At 56.1% G+C, this 24,701-nt stretch overlaps 1 protein-coding gene across 50 annotated transcripts in view; it reads right to left on the bottom strand.

Annotated features, from left to right (window-relative positions):
- The window catches only part of RAP1GAP (RAP1 GTPase activating protein), a 73,296-nt gene that overhangs the window by 21,657 nt on the left and 26,938 nt on the right, over positions 1-24,701 (bottom strand). For all 50 annotated transcript variants that reach the window (XR_680482.5, XR_001718531.4, XR_001718539.4 and 47 more), the window contains 4 exons: positions 8,440-8,533; positions 2,152-2,187; positions 1,162-1,209; positions 57-95 (listed from right to left, as the gene is read on the bottom strand). Coding sequence is in view for 40 of the 50 variants with exons in the window: in XM_063784963.1 (XP_063641033.1) it covers positions 57-95; positions 1,162-1,209; positions 2,152-2,187; positions 8,440-8,533 (217 nt within the window). In the remaining 10 variants the exon portion in view is untranslated. The remainder of the gene's footprint in view (positions 1-56; positions 96-1,161; positions 1,210-2,151; positions 2,188-8,439; positions 8,534-24,701) is intronic.

Here is a 24,701-nt window from a genome sequence, read left to right as displayed (position 1 = left end):
TGCGTAAGTGCCTCCTGGGCTTGAGTAAGGGTGGGCGCGGGGGTCTAGCTGAGTACCTCGTGCACGCTCGGGTACGGAATGTAGTCCTCCTCTGTCTGCAAAACACAAACAGGGCAAGGGTCTCTCCATCTGTCCATCCTCCAGTGCCCCCAGAGCTGGCCTCTGCTTGGCCAGCCTCAGGGCTGAGAGTGCGGATGGGGCTCTGGCCTCATCACCTCTTACAGATGGGCAGGGGCTGAGGCAGGCTTAGCGTGCCGAGTGCTGGCATCTTCTGGGGCTCTCCTTGCCTGGAGAAAGGAGGGCTCACTGCCTCCCCAGAAGAAACCGCTGGACTGCCTGGAGGGCTTGTTAACACGGATTGCTGCACCCCACCCTAGAGCTTTGGATGCAGCGGTCTGGGCGGGGTCTGAGAATGTACATTCCTCATAGGCTCCCAGGTGGCACCGAGGCTGCTGGTGTGAGGGCCTCTGCCCCAAAGAGAGCATCAGGCTTACTGCCCATGCACCCTCCTCTAACCCTCACCCTGTAGCCCTGGGCCCACTCCACCAGGCCTGGTCTTCTAGGGTCTCTGGGATCTCAACTCACCAAGAACCACATGCTAAGAAAAGTGGGTCAAAAACAAGAGCCTCCCCCTCATCTCGCTGAGTCCCCTGCCTCCGGTCAGTCTCCTCACCAGTGGCTGGGGGGCACCCAGGCCTGCCTCCCTATCACTCCCTCCCCATCCAGACAGCAGCTTCATGGAGCAGGAGCTCATAAGTCTCCTAGGGCCTGAGTTGGAGTCTTCCTGCAACTGCTGGTCATCACTGGTTTCAGGGAAAACATTTGGCAGCAGCTGTCTTTGAGAGAGGAGGGCTTTGAGTTTGGGGTGGGGACGCCTGGAGAGGCAGGGGGAGTCTGCAGCAGTGAAGACCGAGAGGAGGAGCTAGAATAGAGGCCCCAGCCCTCTAGCAAGAGAGGGGTTCTCCCCATCACAGAACTCCTAGAGGGCAGGGGCTGGGTCTACCCTGCTCGAAGCTGTGCCTCCCCCCCCACCGCACCTGGCACACTGTAAGACTACTTGCTGAAAGGGGATGGATTTCCTGCTTGATGGGTAGTGGTGGCAGCACTTCCCGGACCCCCTCCACCCCCTAGAGAGGGAGGCAGACTGCCAGGCCCACCTACTTTGAGGGGCGGCGGGAAGGAGCAGCGTTGTTCATCCATCCTGCTTCCCTGTAAGAGAAGGCAGCACTGTTACACCCTCCCAGGCCTGCCGCCAGGCGCTGCCTCCCCTCCCCAAGGCGTGCAAGGGGAAAGCCCTAGGAGGCGGCCCGCGAAGGTAGGGGTACTCCCAGGGCAGGGTGCTAGCTGGCTGGGGGCCCTGGGCCTGTCTGAAGGGCTGGCTGTCCCGGTAGTGACCGGGGCTGGAGGCTGGCAGCCTCAGGGAGGGCTGGGGACTCTGCGGGAACGCACGTGCCACTGGGAGTGGGGGCAGGGGAGGTGCACATGCCGGTGTGTGAGCTGGCGGGTGGGGGGGCTGTTATCTACACAGATATGTGTTGAGGGAGAGAGGGGGAGGGAGAGGCAGAGACGAGACAGAAAGACAGAGAAATAGGAGGCATTGGAGAGAGAGACAGAAAGAGAAACAGGAGGCATCGAAGATCAGAGGGTATTCAAGGCACTCCCATCCCAGCACCCCCGGCCCACCTCCCATGCATACCTATGTGAAACGCAGACGGGGCTGTGGGGTGGAGGGTGGAGGGGTAATACCTCCCACTCCTGCAGCACAGTCTCTGGCTGACAGGCCCCCAGCATCTGTCCCCTCCTCCAGTTCCATTCCACCTGGGCCCCCCACCACAAAGCCTGCGGTGTCTCTCACTGGGTGTGAGGCAGTGTGTGTCTGTGGGGTGGGTTGATGAACTGACCCCAGCCCTGTTGCAGTTCCACACAGGGATGGGAGCTGGGAGCCTAGATGGACTCCGGCATCAGAGAGGGGGTTGGGCATCCTCTACCCTGACCTCCAGACAGAGGACCCTGGACAACCAATAGCCACCATCTTCTACTGGCGTGGCCTGTCCTCAGAGAGGTGAAGGGCTGGAGATGCAGCAAGGGCCCCCCAGCCCCAGCCCAGCCAGCTCTGTGGCTCCCCAGAACAGGCCACAGAGCCATCCTCACCTGCATCTTCTCAATCATCTCAAATAGATCTGTGTTCTGCAACAGAGGCATGGGAGAGCGAGGTCAGCTGATCCCGCCAAGCCCCAGAGGAGTCTCCACCCGCCCCGGCCCTCCGGGTCCCACCAGCTCTGATCAGTGACCGAGGCACCTGTCTGAGTAGCAAGCGGGAGTGACGGGAGCATCGTGGGAGGGGGTTCTGTGTGGGAGACCCACAGGGTCTGGCCGACTGCCAAGTGAGGTGAACCCAGAGCCTAGAGCCCAGGGCCAGAGCCACCCACCCACTCAGTCCTGCTCCCTGACGGGCTGCTACCCTTGGGGAGGGACAGATCGTCCCCAAGTCCCAGCTGCAGAGATGAGCCCGTCCTGGATCCCCAGGAGGGGTCTATGCTTCTCCCCACCTCTCCCGGAAGGGGGCAAGGCTCAGTCAACCAGGCTCAGGCCACAGCCCACTGCTCAGACAGCCCACCCCTCTCCAAGGGGAGTGAGCTGGGGGTGCTTCAGGGGAGAGGACACTGGGATGCCCAGCGGCCCAGCACCTGTGCATGAGCCACCTGAACCCTCGCACGCTCGAGCTACCCTCTCCCGGGTGAGCCAGGGCACACGCAGAGTTAATCCGGTGTCTGCCAGCTGCGCTTGGCAGCCCTGGCCTCTCCAGCGCCAACTCCCTGCGAGCCTTCCTGGAAGGCGGCATCCCTGCCGGCTGGCCCGGCTGGGGGCTGGGCCTGGGAAGCCCCCAGAGCCTCCAGGATGGTGACCCTCCCCCTGCCCCTCCAAGGCTCAGCTCAGGCGGCTCCTGCTGACACATGTGCTATGGAGTTGTACACCAGGAAGCACGCACACACTCTCTCTCTCTCTCTCCATCTTTCTCCCTCCCCTCCTGCTCACACACACAGAAGCCTGCACACCAATATTTAAAGTCCCACTGCACCACGTATATGTTTCGTATACCAAGAAAACAACACACACAAACACATATGATGGGGACTGCGCACAGTGATTCTTAGAGCTATATACTAACACACAAATATACACATTGGCATTCTGAGTTACACAGGAGCACACCCACTCAAACACATGCAGGTCCAAGTACCAGGAGAGATACACACACAAATGCAAACCCACACCTGTGCAGGTCTGCACACCAGTAACTGCACACAAAGCTATGGTAACACCACAAACCACTCTCGTGTGAGAACAAGAGGCATGACAACACGCAGCCACAGAGGCGGGCAGGTGTGTCCAGGGAGACCCAGATGCAGCCCTGCATCTGGCTACAAGCCCTGCCTGCCCCGGCAGGGTCACATAACAACAGTAAATGAGACTCAAAAGGTATCCAGCAACTGCCGGGGTAGCTAATCCCCAAGGATGAGGGCCACGGTCTGAACCTCACACAGCCCTCACCTGCACACACACACAGAGCCCTGGGAAGGGTCACAAGATACAAGCCTATATAAATGTGCACACTGTGAGGCCTGCCCATAGAGGCAAGGCCCACCTTGTAAAACCCACCACAGGAGTCCATAGGACACCTTGACCCATGGTCACCTATGGTCACACCCAACACCTCTGCATTTGAAAGAGACAATTCCGCAGGCAGTTACTGCAGAAACCACAGACACACACCTGAAGTCCAGGCAGACAAACATGCCTGTCAACACAACACACTGTATGACAGCAACTTTGGCTTCTGTGCCCAGGTCAGCCACACAACCTCAGCTGGGCATGACCCCAAAGAGTCACACTGATGATGGGTGCATTAATGTCCCCCATTAAGACACCCCACTCAGGGTGACCAAACGTAGCCAGGAACACTCTAATACACCTTGTTGCATTGGGAATCAGTCACATAAACACTGACACATGGTCCTGTCACCCAGAGTGTACACACAGCAACAAGCAACACCCACAGCTACAGCCTCAGAGGGAGCAGCAGACGCCCTGACACATGCGAGGGCTCTGAGAGATGGGGTCCAGATGGGGGGTGCCCCACATGAAAGCACCACCACAAAGTGGCCCTGGAGCATTCAGAGCCCCCCAAACGGGGCAGGGGCAGGGTAAAGTGGTCCCGACGGTAGCACGCACCCACACACACCCTGCCGCTGCAGCCCAGAGCCACAGTGCCACCCGGGAGGCCACAGCAAGAGCCCCAGGGTCCGGGACCCCAGGGTAGGGGTGCGCCCCGTGGCCGGTGTCAGCCCAGAAGCTCACACGCCCACCATGACGGAGCCTTGCCCGCCCGCCCTGGCTGGGGCAGAGCCGGCCGGGCTCCCCAGCAGTCGGGGTGACTCAGCCCCGGGGTCCCTCCGCCATGCCGCCCCGCCCGGGTCCTCACCTGCCAGCTGGCCCCCGCGGGCAGCGAGCCCCTCCGCGGACGGCCGGGTGGCACCGCGGGCCGCGGCTGTGCCATCCCGAGCGCGGCCCGGCCCGGCCCCCGCCCGGGCGGCACTTCAGCTGGCCCAGCCGGCTCCTGGCCCGCGCGCGCCCGGGTCCGGGCCCCGCAGCGCTGAGCTCCGCGCTCCCGGCTCCTGGCGGCGGCGCTGCCTGCGATGGGTTCGCCCCACGGCGGGGCCCGGAGGGGGCGGGGCGCCAGGTACGGGCGGCACGGCGCGGGGCGGGGCGGGGGCGCTGAAGCCACGCCCCCCGGGCGGCCCGGCCCGCGGCCCCGGGACACCGCGCCTGCGCGTTCCGGCCCGAGCGCTAGAAGCTTTCGGTGCGTCGGGCTCCCCGAGGGGGCCCCCCACTCGGTTCTCCCCAGCGCGCCCCCACCTCACTTTCTCCATCTTCCCAGGCTCTGGGTACCCCGCCTCGGCATCAAGGACAGGGTTGGGTTACCTTGCAGACAGAGGGCTTTTCTTGAGCACCTACTTAATGCTGGGCCCTTCGCATGTGTCGTAATCTCGTCACAGCCCAGGAGGTACAAATGTCATCTCCATTATACAGATGAGAAGCCGGTTCCAAGAGGTGAAATAGCTTGCCCGAGACCACACAGTCAGGAAGAAGTCAAAGTGGAATCCAGAGAAAGGCCTGGTGCTACTCTTTGGGGTCTGTCCCTTTTCCTCCTCCTCTCCTCCATCCTGCCTCCCATGCCTCACAGTGGCTGGCCTGCTCCGTCCCTTCCCCCGCCCTAGCTGCCCCAGATCCTGGGGGAGATGGCCACAGCACCTAGGGAGGGGCTGCCAGGCCCGTGGTATGGAGGAAAGGACCCAGGTAGATTTGGGGACATGTGGATTCTAGCTACAACTTGCTGAGTGGCCTTGAGTGAGTCCCTGCCTCCTCTCTGGACCTCAGTTTCCCCATCTTTAAAATATAAGGACTCTGTAGGCCCTTCCAGCTGGCTCTGCAGTGTGTCCCTGGCCTGGTATAGCCACTGTACAGCAGGGACAGGGACAGGGCCTTGCTACCACTTCCTCCAGACAGATGTTGGGAACACAGCAAATGCTTCCTGAACTGTGGCCAAGCAGACACAGCTGCTTTGGATGTTGCGGGGGCAGGGCTGCCCACCAGCTCAGAGCCATACCTCTGTTCAGCTTCCTGAAAGAGCTGCCAGTGGCTGCCCACCACCCTCCAGCCCCAGAACTAAGGGCTCCTGGAAGGAAAGCACTGTGCCCTCCCTTTCCCCCTAGACCTGGCCTTGAATCAGGTTTGGGCCTGGAGAGCCAGCAGGAACTCTGGAGATGTGTGTTCCAGACACGGTGTAGCTTTGGTTTTAATAATTAACAACAGCAAATATTGATTTATGCAGCCACTTCCAGGCCTGAACGCTTCCGGGCACCCATCGAAATCCAGCCAGAGAAACATCCATTCCCACACTGCCCCCGGGGGAGGCGAGACCTGCTCACAGCACTGGAGATGGCTGTGTGCCAGGTGGCATGGAAGGTGTGTGCACATATGCGTGCAGCCATGTGTGCGTGCGTGTGAGACTCCACGACCGGATGTGGCTGTATATATGTGGGCATACTGTCTTTCTGTGTGTATGGGAATGCCTTGGTATGGGAATTTGTGTTTGTACATGTGTATCTCATGCATGTGCAAGTCTCTGAATATATTTACAGACCGGTGGCTGTGGCTGTGTGTTTTGTGTCTGTGACTCTGTCCCCATATGTAGGTGTGGGTAGGCTGTGTATGTACGTGTGTGCAGGTTTCTGAATCCCCGAGTGGAGAAACCCCTGTAGGGAGGAGGGAAGGAGGGTCCTGGGTAGCTCGATGCCTGTACAAATGTGGGGCCTGAAGGGAGGAGAATGTCCCTTCTGGGTGCCCTGTCCAGCCCTGGGAATGTAATGACGCTGATAAGAGCTCAGCTTCCTAATTTCTACTTTCCAAAGTACTTTCACCCAATTGCAAGCTGGCAAGGCAGGTAGAGAAGAAACTGTCACCTCTGTTTTACAGATGAGGAAACTGAGGCCCAGAGATGGGCAGGGATTTGCCCACTGGCAGAGGAAGGTCACCTGCCCTTCAGATGGATGCCATCCATGTTATAAATGTGCACAGAGCTAGGGGCACCAGGGGAGGGGAATGGAGAATATGTCACAGGCCTGTGTTCCCTCAGCCCAGCACTGGCTTGCTGGAGACCCCAGATGAATCATTCAGTCTCTCTAGCCCCTGGTTTCCTCTCCTGTCAAAGGAGGATGGTCCACAGACTCTTGATTCTGAGGTGGGGGTGGGCTGTCGGGAAGGGAAGGTTCAGAGCCCGCTGTCTGAGCTGTGTTGGCACAAACGGAGGCTTCTAGCCAGACTGGGTGGAAGCCAGGAAGCCCGAGGGGAGGCAGCTTTTCAATAATCCGAGAAGGTCAACCCCAGGCTGTCTAGCACGCAGGGCCCAGGGCTATGGGCTGCTCTCTCTCTCATCTCCTGATGGGAAGACTGAGGCCCAGGGAGGGGAAGCTGTGGTCCGAGGGCATACAGCCCTTGGTGAGAACCCAGGGCTCCTCCTGAGATGCTCAGGGGAAGAGGGACTGGGAGCTTCATTCATGAACCCAGCTGTCAAGTGAGGGCTGCCATTGAGTCTCTCCCTTCCTGCCAAGCCCCGGATCCACATGCCCCAGTCTTGGGCTGTTGCCCAGACAGAGAAAACAGGAGTCAGTCTCAGGAATCTCCTGCTGCTGCTCCCAGCAGCCCCACGTGGGACCCCCATGAAGGTGGTGGCCCCACATATGGACACCATTCCTTGGCCATCTGCCCTCCCAGCCTAGGCAAGGTACGTGGCCTTTATTCCAGGCCAGAGCTCTCAGGGAGGAGCCTGGTGGATTTTGCCTCTGCTATTTTCTGGCTGTGTGACCTTGGGAAGACCACTTTACTTCTCTGATCTCCTGCATCCTCAACTAGATAATGCCTACTACCCAAGGTTTACTAAAAGGACCAGGTGGCATGATGTCTGTGGGTGTGCTTTAGAAACTGCAAAAAGTGCTGCAAAAGTGAGAGCTTATCACCCCTGCATCAGAGAGGCCCTAACACCAGGCCCTCTGGTCAGACAGCTTGCATCCGGTCGTGGCCCCACCACATCCAACCTGAGTGACTTTGGGCAAGTGACTGAACCTCTCTGAGCCTCAATTTTCTCATCTGCAAAATGGGACTGATTATAGTAGCTATCACATAGTCCAAGGATGAGATGAAATACTGCAAATAAAGCATTAAGTACTCTCTTAGTACACAGTAAGTCTCAATAAATATTAGAGGTTATTTCTGCTATTTGATGTCCTGCATACATTGTTCAGTTATCTATTGCTTTACTGGACTGTGGCTCCTTGAGAGCAGGATCTGTATCAGATTGGTTTCTGGTCCCTTGGCACCCAGCACAAGGCTTGGCATGAAGCAGGTACTGGGCAAACGTTTGATTTTAACGATAATGATAGAGGCTCGTTGACAGGGCTCTTGCTCTGTGCCGGATGCTGTGCCTGGGCCGCCCTGTCTGTACTTTGCAGCAGTCTTCACAATGACCCTGTGAAGTGGGTCCTCTCATTGCACCTGGTTTACAGATAAGGAGACTGATGGTGACGTTGATTGTGGAGATGATGAAGATAGCTGGGGGGCTGGTTTATTCCCAGCTGTTTTGCTTAGATTCGCCCTAAGCCCCTCCCTGCCACAGTCTACAGACCTAGGTTCAACGTTTGTGACTGCACCAGCCTCACCCCGGGCTCAGGAGTGGCAACCCCTTAGGAGCTAAACCCCATCAGCATCTGCCTGAATATTTTACCTTTGCCCAAAAGTCATTCTTGGGCCTTTCCCAGCCCTGGGCATGTGTCGGAGGTAGGGGGCAGACCAGGGGCCGTAGGTATGGAGGGGGACACTTACCTTAGGGTAGAGTGAAGGAGTATAGGAGGGAACTAAGTTCACTCGTGATAGGTCTAGTGCCTGAGGGAAGTGCTGGTTCTGCCCATCACTCCTCCTGGAAGAGAAAGAGTCTGAGGTCAGGGAGAGCCCCAAGCCAGGAAATTTGGGAACTCTGGGAGAGTCACTCTCAGAGCTGGGGGATGTGAGGGAGGATAGACTTCATGGAGGAGAGGGTCATGGGTTCCCCAAGAGGAGGGAGAGGAGGGGCTTCATTAGCAGGGCTGCCACACAGGCTTTCCTTCCCCGGAGATCAGAGACGTGGACAGGGTCTCTCCCCAAGCTCTCCATTAGGCCTCCAGCCAAGCAGTGACCTACTCTGAAGATGAGTAGACTGAGGCAGGGGCACTGAGGGTTGCTGTGGAGGGTGAGCTTTCTGGACTAAGCAGGGTGCCCCCGCCTCTACAATGGACCCCTCCCTGAGCCTCTGGGAGTAGCTGCCTTGGCATTGAGAGGCTACCAGGGCTACCACTATTACGAATGACAGTGACCATAACTGACACTCATTGGGCCTACTACATGCCAGGCCCTGTGCTGAGCCCTCGTTCCAGGCCCGAGGGCATGGCCTCCTCACCACACTGGTATTCCCACTTTACGGACAGGACCCAGCTGTGCACAGAGGTCACACGGCTGGCCGGCAGCAAAGCTAGCATCTGCATGAGACCTGCCTGACTCTAAGCCCGGACTCTCTGCCCACACCACACCCTTCCCTGAGGAAAGAAAGCAGGTCTGGCGAGGGTGAAGTCAGCTCCTATCACCCTAAAAAGCCTGCTGAGGCCACCTCTGGGGCAGGGAGAGGAAATGCCCAGTGGTTCCCGGGATCCTGGGGCTGGGCAAGCAGGCCTGGCTTCCGCTGCTGCCTAGGGCCACCCTGACGTGGCTGCACCTCTGCTCAGGTCCCATCAAGAGAGGCTGGTCCCTCGAGGGTGACTCAGATGATCGCTGGTGGCCTACAGCAGGCTTGAGTCAGGCAGAGCCGGGGCTGCCACACCCCAAGAGGGGAAGGACCCGAAAAAGTCTGGCCCAGGAAGAAGACTGAGAAAGCTGTGAGCCTCCCTTCTTCTTCTTTTTTTTTTTTTTTATGACAGAGTTTCGCTCTTATTCCCCAGGCTGGCGTGCAAATGGCTTGATCTCGGCTCACTGCAACCTCTGTCTCCCGAGTTCGAGCGATTCTCCTGCCTCAGCCTCCTGAATAGCTAGGATTGCAGGCATGCGCCACCATGCCTGGCTAATTTTGTATTTTTAGTAGAGACGGGGTTTCTCCATGTTGGTCAGGCTGGTCTTGAACTCCCGACCTCAGGTGATCTGCCCACCTCGGCCTCCCAAAGTGCTGAGATTACAGGTGTGAGCCACTGCGCCCAGTCTGAGCCTCCCTTCTAATTCCACTCAGCCCAGCTACTCCAGCAGGAGAAATGGCCCAGAGGAACCATCCACAGCCCCACTTATGCACTGGAGGCCTCTCCACCTCCCAGGAGTGATGGCATCTTACAAGAGGGGTCTGCGCTGGGCAATGCTTGACCCAAAAGGACAGATATGGTGGCAGTGGCATTTCAAGCCTGTGGCATCAGTGTGGGGGAGATAGTCTCAGACACTGACTGGCTAGGTGAGCTTGGGTTAGTGACACAGCCTCTCTCAGCCTCAGTTTCCAAAAACATTCATCGCAGAGCCTGGGCAGCTCATGGGAATTCACTCAATGAAAACTTTCATATCATTTGTTCATGGTAAACTCTGGCTCCCCAAGTTTCACTATTTGTTGAATGACTGAATGAATGAATGAAGGTTGGGAGTCACTGAAGGGTTGTGAGCAAAGGAACGTCCCTACGCACAGGTTCCTGCATATTGCAGGGTACACTGACATGGGGAGAGTCTGGAGTGGGAGGGTGGGGACTAAAGAGAGGTCCATAGAAATAGTTACCGGCAGGCTGGGCGTGATGGCTCACACCTGTAATCCCAGCACTTTGGGAGGCCAAGGCGGGCAGATCACCTGAGGTCAGCAGTTCAAGACCAGCCTGGCCAACCATGGCCAATATGGTGAAACCCCATCTCTACTAAAAAAAAAAAAAAAAAAAAAATACAGGCTGGGCGTGGTGGCTCACGCCTGTAATCCCAGCACTTTGGGAGGCCGAGGTGGGCAGATCATGAGGTCAAGAGATCCCGAGAACATCCTGGCCAACATGGTGAAACCCCGTCTCTACTAAAAATACAAAAATTAACTGGGCATGGTGGTGCACGCCTATAGTCCCAGCTACTCGGGAGGCTGAGGCAGGAGAATCGCTTGAACCCAGGAGGTGGAAGTTGCAGTGAGCTGAGATTGTGCCACTGCACTCCAGCCTGGCGACAGAGCAAGACTCCGTCTCAAATTAAAAAATACAAAAATTAGCTGGGAGCAGTGGTGGGCACCTATAACCCCAGCTACTTGGGAGGCTGAGGCAGGAGAATCGCTTGAACCCGGGAGGCGGAGGTTGCAGTGAGGTGAAATTGCGCCACTGCACTCCAGCCTGGCGACAGACTGAGACTCCATCTCAAATAAAAAAAATACAAAAATTAGCTGGGCACAGTGGTGGGCACCTATAACCCCAGCTACTTGGGAGGCTGAGGCAGGAGAATTGCTTGAACCTGGGAGGCAGAGTTTGCAGTGAGCTGAGATCACACCACTGCACTCCAGCCTGGGCTCCAGAGGGAGACTCCACCTCAGAAAAAAAAAAAAGGAGGGGGGAAGGGAGGAAGGGAGGGAGGGTGGCTTCCAGGCAATTCCACTGAGGCTCCCATGGGGACTCTTTAGTGAGACCTACTATGTGACTGGGACTGCGTCAAGCATATACTCTCCCCCAACTACTGTGCAGGAAGGTTGGTGTTATTTCTCTCCATTTTCACAGATGGAGAAGCTGAAGCTCAGAGAGGTGAAGCCACTTCCCCTAGCGAATGGGGGATGGAGCTGGAATTTAAAGTACATGCCCTAGAGGAAGTAGGGATCCTGCAGTGGGGTGGAGGGCAGAGGCTGCCTGGGGGTCAGGAAGTCCTGGGGTAGAAGCCCGGTAAAGCTGGAGTGCTGGGTGCGGCCGTGGCTGCCCAGTGGTGGCTGTTGCTTGTGATCAGGCTAGTCCAGCGGTGCCCTCCTGTCTTCTCCTAGGCTCATATGATAGCCATGCAGCAGTCCCTGACAAACCCCCTTCCAGAACCCTCTCTGCCTCAGTCTCCCCATGTGTAGGTGTCCATTTCACTCAGGATTGCTCATGTGGGTGCAGAACCAGAGCGGCCTCTGAAGGCCAGGGTGCTCTGGCTTGCACCTGGGACCCCATCCCAGGGCCCTTGGCTCTCCAGTTCCTGGCTGGCCACAGTCCTGTCCCCCGAAGGCAACTCCACCTAAAAAGCCACTGCTGAGGCCGTAAGGGGCAGGGGAAGGGAGGGGCTCCAGGATGGGGACAGAGAAGGAAACTGGAGGCTCTGGGCACTGCCTGCCCATCCATCCCCAGACCTGAAGGGGTAGAAGAGGGACAGGAATGACAAAGCCACGTCCTGCCGGGCGTCTTGCATAATCTAATTTAATCCTCACAGTTCCCCAATGAGGCAGATGTTCAGAAACCTCCTGCTTTCCACACGAAGCTCAGAAAGGTGCGTTAACTTGCCCAAGCTCACACAGGCAATGAGGCAGGGCAGGCATTTGGACACAGGTTTGTTGACTTCAGAGCCCAAGATCTGAACTTTATAACATGTATGTCCAATCCTGTGGACCTCCCCACAGAGTCTTACAACTTCCAGCTCAGGAACACGATCCAGCACCTCAAGTCAAGTTGGAAAGGTAATAGTAACAACAGCAACGGCCGACACAGCTGATACAGAGCTTACTATGTGCAGGCTCTGCTCTACTTTATTGTATTAACTCATTTAATTTGCATTTTTCAAAGGAGGGAACTAAGACACAGAGAGATTAAGTAACTTGTCCAAGGTCACACACAGTAAATGAAAGTCTGAAGATTTGACCTCCCCCAACATCTGGTTGCAGTGCCCTTAACACTATACCACTGACACTTAGTAAATAGTAGTTGCTCAATAAATACTTTTTTCTTTTTCCCTTTTTTTTTTTTGTTTTTTGAGACAGGATCTTGCTCTTGCTGCCCAGGCTGGTGTGCAGTGGCGTGATCAAAGCTCACTGCAGCCTTAAACTCCTAGGCTCAAGCCATCCTCCCTCCTCAGCCTCCCAAGTTGCTGGGACTACAGGCACCACCATGCCCAGCTAATTTTAGTAGAGATGAGGTCTCCCTATGTTACCCAGGCTGGTCTGGAACTTCCGGGCTCAAGAGATCCTCCCACCTCAGCCTCCCAAAGTGCTGCGATCACAGGGATGAACCACTGCCCCTGACCTTTTGTTGTTGTTAAGAAATGGGGGCTTGCTCTGTCACCCAAGCTGGAGTGCAGTGGCATGATCATGGCTCACTGCAGCCTTGAACTGCTGGGCTCAAGTGATCCTTCCCCCTCGGCCTCCTAGTAGCTGGGACTACAGGTGTGTGCTCGGCTAATTAAAAATAAATTTTTTGTTGTTGTTGTTGAGATGGGTGTCTTGCTGTGTTGCCCAGGCTGGTCTGGAACTCCTGGCCTCAAATAAGCCTCCCACCTTGGCCTCCCAAAGCACTAGGATTACAGGCATAAGCCACTGCACCTGGCCCCAATAAATACTTTTGAAGCAATGAATGAAAGCCTCTTCCCTCCTCACCAGCCCTCTGCCCTTCTCTGCTTCACGTCCTTTCCTGCTCAGCCTTCCTCACCAGCTCGCCCATCTCTGCCCCACCTTTCCCAGCACCCCTCCAATCCCCTTCTTCCTCTGGCCTCTGCAGACCACCCACAATGTGGTCGCTTCCTCCCACTTCACGAACCCGAACCTCTCTGTCCCTCCCCTTCTCTCTCCTGTCCCACCCTGGTCTCCTCCTGGTCTTCTCCATTCAGTTCACATCACGGATGTCCCCCTGGTCTCTATCCCTTCCCCACGTCTCCAAAAACCATCCAACCCCCTGGCCTGGCTCAGCTTAAAATGCTTTGCATTCCTCCTGGGCGGCAGCAGCTGCGGGGAGCCCAGAGCATGCCGGGACACGGGGCGCTCTCCCCTCTCCTCCTTCCCCCTGCCATGACCGTGGTCACATCTGTGCAGCACCCTGGAGCTTACACTGGCATTGTCTCATTCCAGAGCCACAGCAACTTATTAAAAATCCAGATGAGGCTGGGCACGGTGGCTCACGCCTGTAATCCCAGCACTTTGGGAGGCTGAGGCGGGTGGATCGCCTGAGGCCAGGAGTTTGAGACCAACCTGGCCTACATGGCGAAACCCCATCTCCGCTAAAAATACAAAAATTAGCTGAGAGTAGTGCCACGCGCCTGTAATCCTAGCTACTTGGGAGGCTGAGGCAGGAGAATCGCTTGAACCCAGGAGGCGGAGGTTGCAGTGAGCCGAGATTGCGCCATTGCACTCCAGCCTGGGCAACAAGAGCAAAACTCTGTCTCAAAAAACAAAAACAAAAACAAAAAACAAAAAAGAAATCCAGATGAGATATAAACCTTTTTTCCAGATGAGAAAACTGAGGCTCAGAGAGGTTCAGTGACAAGCCCCAGGTCGCACAACGGGAAAGGGCAGGGCTGAGGTGTGACTCCAGTCCAGTGTCCCTTCCACAGCGTGCATCCCACTGCCCTCAGCCCAGGCCCTCAGTCCCATCACCTGGCCTCCTGCCCCAGTGACCTCCCATCACGGCCCTGGCTCCTGAAGCCACCGCCAAGCGCCTTCCCTAGGCCCAGCTCCGGCTCTGCTCTGTCTGGCCTGGACACCTGCACGCTGCCTCCTCTGACACATGAAATGGGAGCAGCCAGAGAGGAGGTGACCCGCCCAAGGTCACATGGAAAGCTGAAGCCAACCTGGAGTCTGGGCCAGGCACATTCCGGGGTCACCTTCAGCCCCTGTGTCTGTGTGGCGGCTACTCTCCCTCTCGGGGAGAGCACCCATCTTTTCCAGGGAAAGGGTGAAGCAAGGGTGTGGGGGAAGGGCCCAGCTCCTAAGTGGGATGGGCCTGGCCGGAAGCCGCTGCTGACAGCTCCCCGGTTTCTTGGCAACTGTCACTGCACCTCCTCCCCTTCCCTTATCTCTGCATCGAGGTAACAATAATAATCGCACCATCGTGAGTGCAGCTCTTTGTACTTTTCAAAAGCCTTCTTTATCTGCTCACTCCTGGGACTCTCACCAGAACTGGAGTGGAGATAAGGCAGTCACTAGGATCCCCAATTCCCAGCAGGGCAAACTGAGGCTTGGAGAGGTGAAAACACGACCTCAAAGTCAGCCAGTAAGGCCTTGAGCAGCAGATCAGGGATAAGAACACAGGCCTTCCACCAGTCCAGGGTGGGCAGATCTCAAGGGAGTTCCATACTCTGCAAAACAGCAGGGTCAGCCCAGGCTCAGTGGTTCATGCCTGTAATCCCAGCACGTTGGTAGGCTGAGGTGGGAGGAACACTTGAAGCCAGGGGTTCGAGACCAGCCTGGGCAGCAAAGTGAGCCCTCATCTTTACAAAAAAATTAAAAAACCAGCCCACTGCAGTGGCTCACACCTATAGTCTCAGGCACTCAGGAGGCTGAGGTGGGAGGATCACTTGAGCCAGTAGTTCCAGGCTACAGTGAGCCATGATGGTACCACTGCATTCCAGCCCTGGCAACAGAGCAAGACCCCATCTATACAATGGAAACAGACCAACAAAACATCAGGGTCAGACTCAGGAATGGTTGGGCAGAGGGGGAGACCAAGCACAGGTGGCCAGATGCCTTCCTGGGGTGACTCTCAACTGTTAACCAGCTGGAGGGGTGGTGAGAGGGTCCTGTCTTTTTCTCTCATCTGCAAAATGAGAGATAATGTACCCACCTCATAGAGTTGCTATAAAGTGCTTGTAATTATTATTACTGGCCACTCTCCTGGAGAGCCCAACCCTTTCAGGGCACCAGAAGTGTGGTGGGGCTGTCCTGGGTGGTGGGCTTGGCCCTTTGGCCCCCCGGAGATAGCTGCCCTGGATGGTGGTCTCCCAGTGGGTCCAGCCCCTGCTGACTCTCTCCAGCCTCAACCTCATACCTCCCCTTTCCTGTCCTGCCCCAGCCGCCTGTCCTGGCTCTGTCCTAACCTCCCCAGGCTGCAGGCAGCTTTCCTAACCAGCCACACTGTTCACAGGCACCCCCCCTCTGCTGGGGGTGCCTTCTCCTGCTTTTCTGCCTAGTGAACCATTGATGCTTTGAAATTCAACTTAACCAGGTGAAACTCTGGTGGCCAGGGCAGGTGGTACAGGACCATCAAGGCAAGAAGGCTGGGACCGGGAGCAGGGGAATGGGGATCTGGACAGGTGACAGTGCCTGGAGCAAGAGCAGGAGGAGCCCACCCTGAGGACAGCCACCCACTGCACACAGGCTGGGAAACCGGACACGGAAAGAGGGAGTGGTCTGGAAGGGCGGGGGAGGGGTTCAGGGAGCCAATGAACACAGGGCAGAGAAGAATTTGTTGGGGGCAGCAGCCTGGAACAGGGGCCTGAGGGGTTCCGGCCAGTCCAGCACTGGTCATCAGAAGTCAGGAGGGGAAGGCCTGGGTCCAGTTCCCTGGGGTCTTCCTGGTTTCCAGGAGATCAACCTGGTTCTACCAAGTTCTACCACCCATGTGGGGTGGAGGATGAGGACAAGGGCACAGACCTCCCAGTGAGAAGAGGGCTGTGGAGGGCAACCCTGAGAGAGGCTCCTTTGGATGAGGGCTGGGGGGCTGCCAGAGCCGGGTCTCCTAGCCCTGGGCATCGGGTCTGAGGGGACTCGAATCTCCTGAAACCAGAACCAAGTGGCTGCCCCAGAACTTCCCCCTCCCGGGGGGGGGGGGGCCACAGAAGCCCATTGTTTTCTGAGCTCAACCAGCCGGCACTGCCCTCCCCTTGGCTTGCCCCTGTCCCTGCCAAAGTGCCAGGAAAGGTGGCCGGGGCAGCCAGTTGAGCAGGTTTCCAAAGCTAGGTCTGGAGAGGCTGGCCCCCTCTTCTCCAGCCCACTGGGAGCCTAAGCAGACAGGCAGAGGCACGGGAGGCTCCTGTGTCCCCTTTCCCTGGGCACCGTTGACCTCTCCTAGGACTCTAGAGGGAGCGTGGCGATGGGGTAGAGGAGCGGCAGGGTGACTGTTTGCCATGAGGGCACTGTGATGTCATTCAATCCTTATGACAACAACCCTGACCTCAGGATGCTATCTTCACCCATTTCAGAGATAAGGAGGCAGAGGCTTAGTGAGGTTTATGATGGGCCAAGGGCCTCAACAGCTACCAAGTGACAGAGCTGGCAGGGTCCCCCTGGGGGTGTGGGTGGGAGACTCAGGCCCCAAGCTGGGCAGAGGGATGGGCAGGAAGGTGGCACATGGGGCTGCCACCCTCGCCCCATGCTGGCTGCATGCCGAGACACCCGGATCCCGGAGCTGGGCCAGGCAGAGGCCTCCTGAACAAATAACAGGTTGGCAGCCTAGAGAGGTGGTCACGGGACCGGTCCCTGCCCAGGGCACAGCATCTGGGAACCAGGCCACCCATTTACCTGCTGTCTATCCAGCATCTGTCTCCCTTGCTCAGGTGGCCTGAGCCCCACTGTGGCCAAAACCTGACCCTTCCCACCCCACCGTGGACTTCAGTGTGGACTGACTCCTCCCCTGCACTGGGGTAAGGAGGAGGAGTGACTCTGAGATGACCCGGCCGCAGGGCCACTTCCTGCCGGGCAACAACATCATCTGCTTCCCCAGCCTGGCACTTTCCAGTTTACAAACTGCCTTTGCCATCAACCCTCTCAACAGCCTCCTGAGGAACACAGAGCAGTAATGCTAATCTCCATTCTGCCTGGAAGAAAACTGGAGCCTGGATGGAGATGGTGACTTCCAAGCTTCCACCCCGAAGCTCAGCCCCAGCTGCTCTGCCCCTTGCCCACGTCCACACAGGACACAGCTCCCACTGATGGGCAAGTCTGGGCCAGGGTGACCTTCCCAGCACCCGTCAGCCTATACATGGTATTACAGCCGCCTATGCTTTCTGTCTCTCCTCACTCCCTACATTGACCTCATTGTCCCTCCCCAGCCTCCGCAGCCCAGGGGGTCTCCCTTCTCTGAGCTCCAGGCATTCCTTCGCTCACTCACCCACTCGGTCATCTACCCACTCCCCCATCTGCCCTTCATTCCTCTGCTCAGTCATTCATTCAGAACACATGTCCTGAGGTCTGCTCTGGAGTGGACAATGGTGCTGGGTGCTGGGATCAGAGTGGGGTGAACCAGGCCTCCCCAGTCCCAAAGCAGAGCCCCAAAGATACCTGCCTGGACTGTTCCTGAGGAGCCTCTGGCTTCACTGCCTAGACAGTGAGTCCCCCAGCACTGAGGCCTTGCTGAATCCTTTCCTCCCGCTCTGCACCAACCCTAGCTGGGGCTGGGGTTGCTGCCTCATAGGCTCCAGGCCAGTCTGGTGAGCAGACGTCCCTGCCCCTCACAACTCCCCAGGCGGGGTGACCGCCCAGGCCAAGGTGAAACCCCCACGGGGATAGACAAGGTCACCATCTCCTAACCAAAGGTGACATGGGGAAGCCCTAGCTCTGTCCCCAGATCACAGTGTGTGCAGGATTAAGTCACCATAACCTCTCCAAGCCTCAGTTTCTCTACTAAAAACTGGGTCTCAGGCCAGCTCTCTCATCCTACAGAGGACGAATGGGAGGATGAGAAACTGGAAACTGAGTCCACCAAGGATTGGTTGGAAGCAGAACCCTGGAGGAGGGCTTTCCCAGTGGAGAGGACCTTAGACTCCTCTAAGTCGCTTCTCTTCTCTGAGCCTCAGTTTCCTCAGCTACAAAATGGGAGAGTAACACCAACTTTGCAGGGTTGTTGTGTGGAATAAATTAGGTATTATATGGACAACCTGACTAGCCTAGAGCTGAGGACACAGTAGGTGCTCAATAAATTACAGGCTCCTGCCTGGAGAGGCAGTGTAGCATCAGTGTGGGCTCTGGAGCCAGATCCTTGAGTGCGAATCCTAACTCTGCCACATAACAGCTGTGTGACCTTGGACAAGTTACTTACCCATTATGAACCTCAGCTTCCTCATCTATAAAATGGGGATAGCAGTGCTGACCTCTGAGGGTTAAATGAGTTCATTGGTGTAAAGTGCTTAACATTCACCATGAGCATTTCTTGGCCTTCCCTTCTCTTCCTTCCTTTCTTCCTTCCTTTGTAGGTGCCTGAGGACTGAGACAAGACTCCTAGGTGGAAGTTGTGAGAAGGTAGAAACGATGGGACAAACACAGCTGCCCAAGAGTAAAGCAACCTAGGCAGGGCATGGTGGCTCATGCCTATAATCCCAGCACTCTGGGAGGCTGAGGCAGGCGGATCACCTGAGGTCGGGAGTTTGAGACCAGCCTGACCAACGTGGAGAAACCCCATCCCTACTAAAAATACAAAAATTAGCTGGGTGTGGTGGCGCACGCCTGTAATCCCAGCTACCCGGGAGGCTGAGGCAGGAGAATCACTTGAACCCGGGAGATGGAGGTTGCAGTGAGCCGAGATCATGCCATTGCACTCCAGCCTGGGCAACAAGAGCAAAATTCCATCTCAAATAGAAAGAAAGAAAGAGAGAGAAAGGAAGAAGAAGAAGGAGGAGGAGGAGGAGGAGGGAAAAGGAAGGAAGGAAAGAAGGAAGGAAGGAGGGAAGGGAGGGAGGGAGGAAGGGAAAGCAACCTGAGCAACCTGCCATGTAAGGTACCGAGCTCTGCATCAAGCAAAGGCAGAGTGAGCTTCTCAGAGGTGCAGCCAGGGAGATCTGAAGGTGTGGGAACGGGAGGAGCGGTGGGGGGTTTGACTAGAGGACCTCAAGGTGCCTCCCACATTTGAAATTCTTTTTTTTCTTGTTTTTTTTTTTTGGTGGTGGTGGGGGGCAGGGTCTCACTTTGTCGCCCAGGGTGGAGTGCAGTGGTGAGATCTCAGCTCATTCCAACTTCTGCCTCCTGGGCTCCAGCAAGCCTCCCACCTCAGCCTCCCAAGTAGCTGGGACCACAGGTGCATGCCACCACATCCGGCTAATTTTTTTTTTTTGTAGAGACAGGGTTTCACCATGTTGCCCAGGCTGGTCTGAACTCCTGGATCCAAGTGATCCACCTGCCTCAGCCTCCCAAAGTGCTGGGATTACAGGAGTGAGCCACTGCATCCAGCCCCACATCTGGAATTCTTTGCCTCTTGATGACTCTAGGATCCCTGTAACTGAGGGCAGAGGCAATGGATGTTAAAATGTGCATATTCTTTGGTCCAGCAACCCCATTTCTAGGCATTTATTCTCCAGAAATATAACACAAATGCATAAAGATATATGAACAAAAAAGTCATGAAGCAGGGTTTGCAACCGCAAACATCTGGACGCCACTTCAATGTCCATTACAAGGAGATTAGTTAAATATATCAAACCATGGAATACTATACAGCAATGACAAAGAAGGTCTTTAGTCTTGATGCAAAAGGGGGTTTGAGGCATATTGTTAAGTGAATAAAGCGGGCTGCACACAACAAAAATCTCATTTGTAAAAATTTAAAATTACATGTCAAAGTTTACATGGCTGGCCGGGAGTGGTGGTTCACGCCTGTAATCCTAGCACTTTGGGAGGCCAAGGCAGGCGGATCTCTTGGAGCCAGGAGTTCAAGACCATCCTGGGCAACATAGCAAAACCCCATCTCTACCAAAAAAAAAAAAAAAAAAAAACAAAAATTAGCCGGGTATGGTGGTGCATGCCTGTAGTCCCAGCTACTCAGGAGGCTGAGGTGGGAAGACTGATTGAGCCTGAGAGGTTGAGGCTTCAGTGGGCCAACATTGCACCACTGTACTTCAGCCTGAGTAACAGAGCAAGATCCTATTAAAGAAAAAAAAGAAAAGAAAAAAAGGCCGGGCGTGGTGGCTCACACCTATAATCTCAGCACTTTGGGAGGCCAAGTCAGGTGGATCACTTGAGGTCAGGAGTTTCAGACCAGCCTGACCAACATGGTGAAACCCCATCTCTATTAAAAATATAAAATTAGCCGGACATGGTAGCGCATGCTTGTAATCCCAGCTACTCAAGAGGCTGAGGCAGGAGAATCGCTTGAACCCAGGAGGCAGAGGTTGCAGTGAACCAAGATTGCACCACTGCACTCCAGCCTGGGCGACAGAGCAAGACTCTGTCTCAAAAAAAAAAAAAAAAAGAGAGAGAAAAGGGGCTTGCTGCATACGGGACCCTGAGGCCCAAAAGCCCTCAGAATTTTGAGTGGGATGAAGCCCAGTTGGGCTGTGTCTGTCTGTCCATCCTCTCTCTCTTTAAACAAAAACAAAAACAAAAAGAAAGTTTACATGGCTTATCTCTGAGAAGCAGGACCACTAGGAACTTCTGCTTTCTGTGGCAAATACTTTTCTGCACGGTTTGGATGTTTATAATGAACACTTAGTATTTGTGTAATCAGAAAAAAATTAAAGATTTTAGAGAGCTGAGCACTCACTATGACTCAGCTCCCTGAGCACCTGACTGCTTTACCCTTTTCCATCACCTTGACAGGGAGGTATGACTCACCCTTTATTCCAAGGGGGAGAAGCTGACACGAAAAGAGACTAAACACCATGACCAATGTCCCTGAGCCAGGCGTCACAGAGCTGGGTTGCACCCCCATTCTGGCTGGCTCCCAAGCCCACACTCTTTCCCCTACATTAGGCATTAGACAACCTGCTCCGAGGGTCAGGGAAGAGCAGAGGCAGCACAGAAGCGGCCCAGGCAGCTGGGCCCAGGGATGTGCCCTGGGACTTCAGCTGTCACGTCCTGCAAGCCAGGCCAGCCGGGTTAGCATGTGTGGGGACAGGGCTGTCTACCTCATTTGTAAATGCAAATGTAGGCTCTGCTCCTAGCGCGGGCTCCATGCCCTGAGCTGCCCCAGGCTGGCAGGTGCCCAGCCCCACTCCTGGCACTACCCCCAGAAGCCTCAGGGTCACCAGGCAGGTGGGCACGTGCTAGCCCAGGCCCTTCCCTGGAGCTCTAAATAACTTTCTGTGTTGATCAACCTGTTTGTGGATGGATTTGGCATTGAAGGTCACTTGTCACCTTCTCAGTGACAGCCTGGAAAGGTGACAATCACACCTGAGTGTGTCTGAGTCTGGATGGGCCAGAGAACAAGACCTGGAAGTCAAACGGAACTGAGTTCAAATCCTGCCTGTGCCAAGCTCTAGCTGTGTGGCCTAGGGAGAGTCCCTTCACCTCTCTCAGCCTCTGTTTCCTCGGCTATAAAATGGTGTTGAGAATTTCTCCCTGCAGGGCTGCTGAGAGCATTAAATGAGAGAATGCACGTGAAAGTACGTCCTAAGCTAGAAGCCACCTTGCACGTGTAGAGAAGAGTTATGACCTCACTCCTGTGGGGGCAGGCGGGGGGCACAGGCACATCTGTGCGGATGTGGAGTGAGCAAGGATCCACCCTGGCTGGACCACAGGGCCCTGCCGCACAGACTCAGCCGGTGGGCGGGGCAGCGTCTGACACTTTTCCTGGGAGTCGGCACCGGGTGTTCCGCAGCTCTGCCTGGTGGTGCGAGAGGGTGTGTGTGACTCTGTGGGTGAGAATGGAGATGGGAGGCCCCGGCAGGAGCGTGAATGGGTGTGGGAGGGAAAGCGCTTGTGTCGCATGTTTGGATCTGATCACACCACCCACCTGCCTAGAAGGCCCCAATGGCTTCCCGCCGCAAGCAGGATCCAGACGCCCGCCTCACGTGGCCCACGAGGCCCTGCGTGTCTGCTCCCCATCCCCGGCCCCCCTCCCACCCGCCCACTGTCTCTGGCCTCATCCAGGGCTTCTTTCCTCCTTCTCTAGACTCCTTTCCGCTCCTCAAACCCGAGGTGCTCCTTCCCACCTCCAGGCCACTGCACACGCTGTGCCCCCTGCCTGTTACCCCCTTCCCGTCCGCCTGGATCACATTTCAGGTGCTATGTCTGTATTCAGTCTTCCAGAGCCCCCTCCCCAGACCAGGAGAAGCTGCTCCCAACCTGGCCAGCTTTCCCAGAAGCCTGTCTTGGGCCTTCATGGATTTACCTGTTGCGTTTGCACATTTCATGGTGTGACCATTAAGCCACTGTCAGTCTCTCCTGCTAGAAATGGGGTTTCTTCAGGTCATGCCTGGGTCTGTTTGGGTCTGATCTGCTGCATGAATGAATGTGTATGTCTGTGCCTCTATGTTCATGATGAAGCTGTCTCTACAAGGGCCAAGTCTATGAGTGTGAGTAGGGAAATATGTGTGTGTGTACATGTAATGGGTCATCTCAAAGAACCTTTCCTCAGCCTGCAGGCAGCTGGGCTGGGAAAGGCCAAGGCAACCTGGGGCCAGTGCCCAGGCTGGCTGGGGTGAGGGGAGAACAAGCACCAGTTCCCTTACCCCCGACTAAAATAGGTCCAGGGTCTTTGTGCCAGGTAGGTCCAGTCAGGTGGGCTCCAGGCTGGAGGCCTGACTCTGTCCTGCAGTGAGCTCCACCCCTGCCTGCTCCTACAGGTTGGAGACCAGCCTCCTGCCTGCACAGCCCAGCTCACTTGAGACTCAAGCCAAGCCTGGTCTTCCATGGCTGCCCACACTCCCCACCACCCCACCGGGCCTGTCTTGTGGGCAGCAGTTATTTTTTGTGTGTGTGTGGGATGGAGTCTTGCTCTGTTGGCCAGGCTGGAGTGCGGTGGTGTGATCTCGGCTCATGGTAATCTCCACCTCCTGGGTTCAAGCGATTCTCCTGCCTCAGTCTCCTGAGTAGCTGGGATCACAGGCATGCACCACTACGCCCAGCTAATTTTTTTTTTGTATTTTTAGTAAAGATAGGTTTTCACCATGTTGGCCAGGCTGGTCTCAAACTCCTGACCTCTGGTGATCCACCCACCTCGGCCTCCCCAGAGTGCTAGGATTACAGGCATGAGCCACCACACCTGACTGGGGAGCAGTTCCTGATCTGAAAGAAGTGGGCTTCCAGCCTCTCTGCCTTCTCAGCCACCTCCACCTGTTGCCAGGAGATGATCTGGAATGTTCCAGCTTTGGGGCGGGGGAAGGAGTCCTATTCCTGCCCCCAATCCTTTACACTTTCTCTGCCCTCTGCCTGGACTACTCTTCCCACAGCCAGCTCCTTCCCATTCAGGCCTCAGAGAGGCCCCTCCCTGATACCCTTGGCAAAGCCAGGCCTTGCACCCACCCCATCCGTACTACACATTACCCATCTGAAGCTACCTTAGCTGTCTGTCTCCTGCACTGGAGGATAACGTGCATGAAGCAGGGACCGTGTCTGTCAGGTTCACTGCTGCATCCCCAGTTCTTAGACTAGTACCTGACATGTGGTAGGAACTCCGTAAGTATTTGTTGAATTAACGAGTGGCTAATGGAAGCCCTGAAAGATCCCAGGAGGTGAACATTGCCCGTTTGCAGGCATGGAAACTGAGGTTCAGAGAGGTTAAGTCTAGCCCAATGTCACACAGCAAACAGCTGGACCAGGTCAAACTTAGGGACAAGCTAACTCCACTAGAACCCCAGCACATCAGAGTGTATCACAGCCAACCTTCCCATTTCATAGGTATGAAAATGAGCCTCCGAGAGGGAGGGTGATGTTTCTCTAGGTCACTTGGGTCCGAGGCACGTGTTTCTTCCCTCCTGCAGCATGGGGTCAGAAACAGCTGCGTTGTTACACTGGCCGGCCCTTTAAAAGCACCTCCTCACTGCCTCTCACTCACCGTGAGGCAGGGGCCATGAACACCCCCACTGCACAAAGGAATGAGCCAAGGCTCAGCAAGGTGACGGACTCCTCAAGGTCACTGGCCAGGACCTGGCACCAGGCCCATCAGACTCCAAAGCCAGTGTTCTCAGGGCCAGTGCCTAAGGCCAGTGCCCATGGCTGGGGTGTACAGTCACGTGTAGGCAGGCAGGTCACCCCCTGGCAGGCAGCAAGCTTCCAGAGGACAGAGTCTACACACCAAGCGCAATTCCGCACCCACTGCAGGCGCAGCAGGTAACCATGACCGTGATGATGGCAGTAACCGCAATAGCTGGCATCGACGGAATACGTGCTCTGTGCCAGGCCCTGGTTTCAGGCCTTGGCACCCATTATCTCATTTAATCCCCCCACCAATCTTCCAGGTAGTACTTTTATTGCCCTCATGTTACAGGTGAGGAAACTGAGATCCAGAGAAGTCACCCAGCCAGCTGGTGGC

This window comes from Pan troglodytes, chromosome 1 (assembly GCF_028858775.2).
Source record: "Pan troglodytes isolate AG18354 chromosome 1, NHGRI_mPanTro3-v2.0_pri, whole genome shotgun sequence".
NCBI lineage: Eukaryota > Metazoa > Chordata > Mammalia > Primates > Hominidae > Pan > Pan troglodytes.
This window is presented reverse-complemented; position numbering and strand designations above follow the sequence as displayed.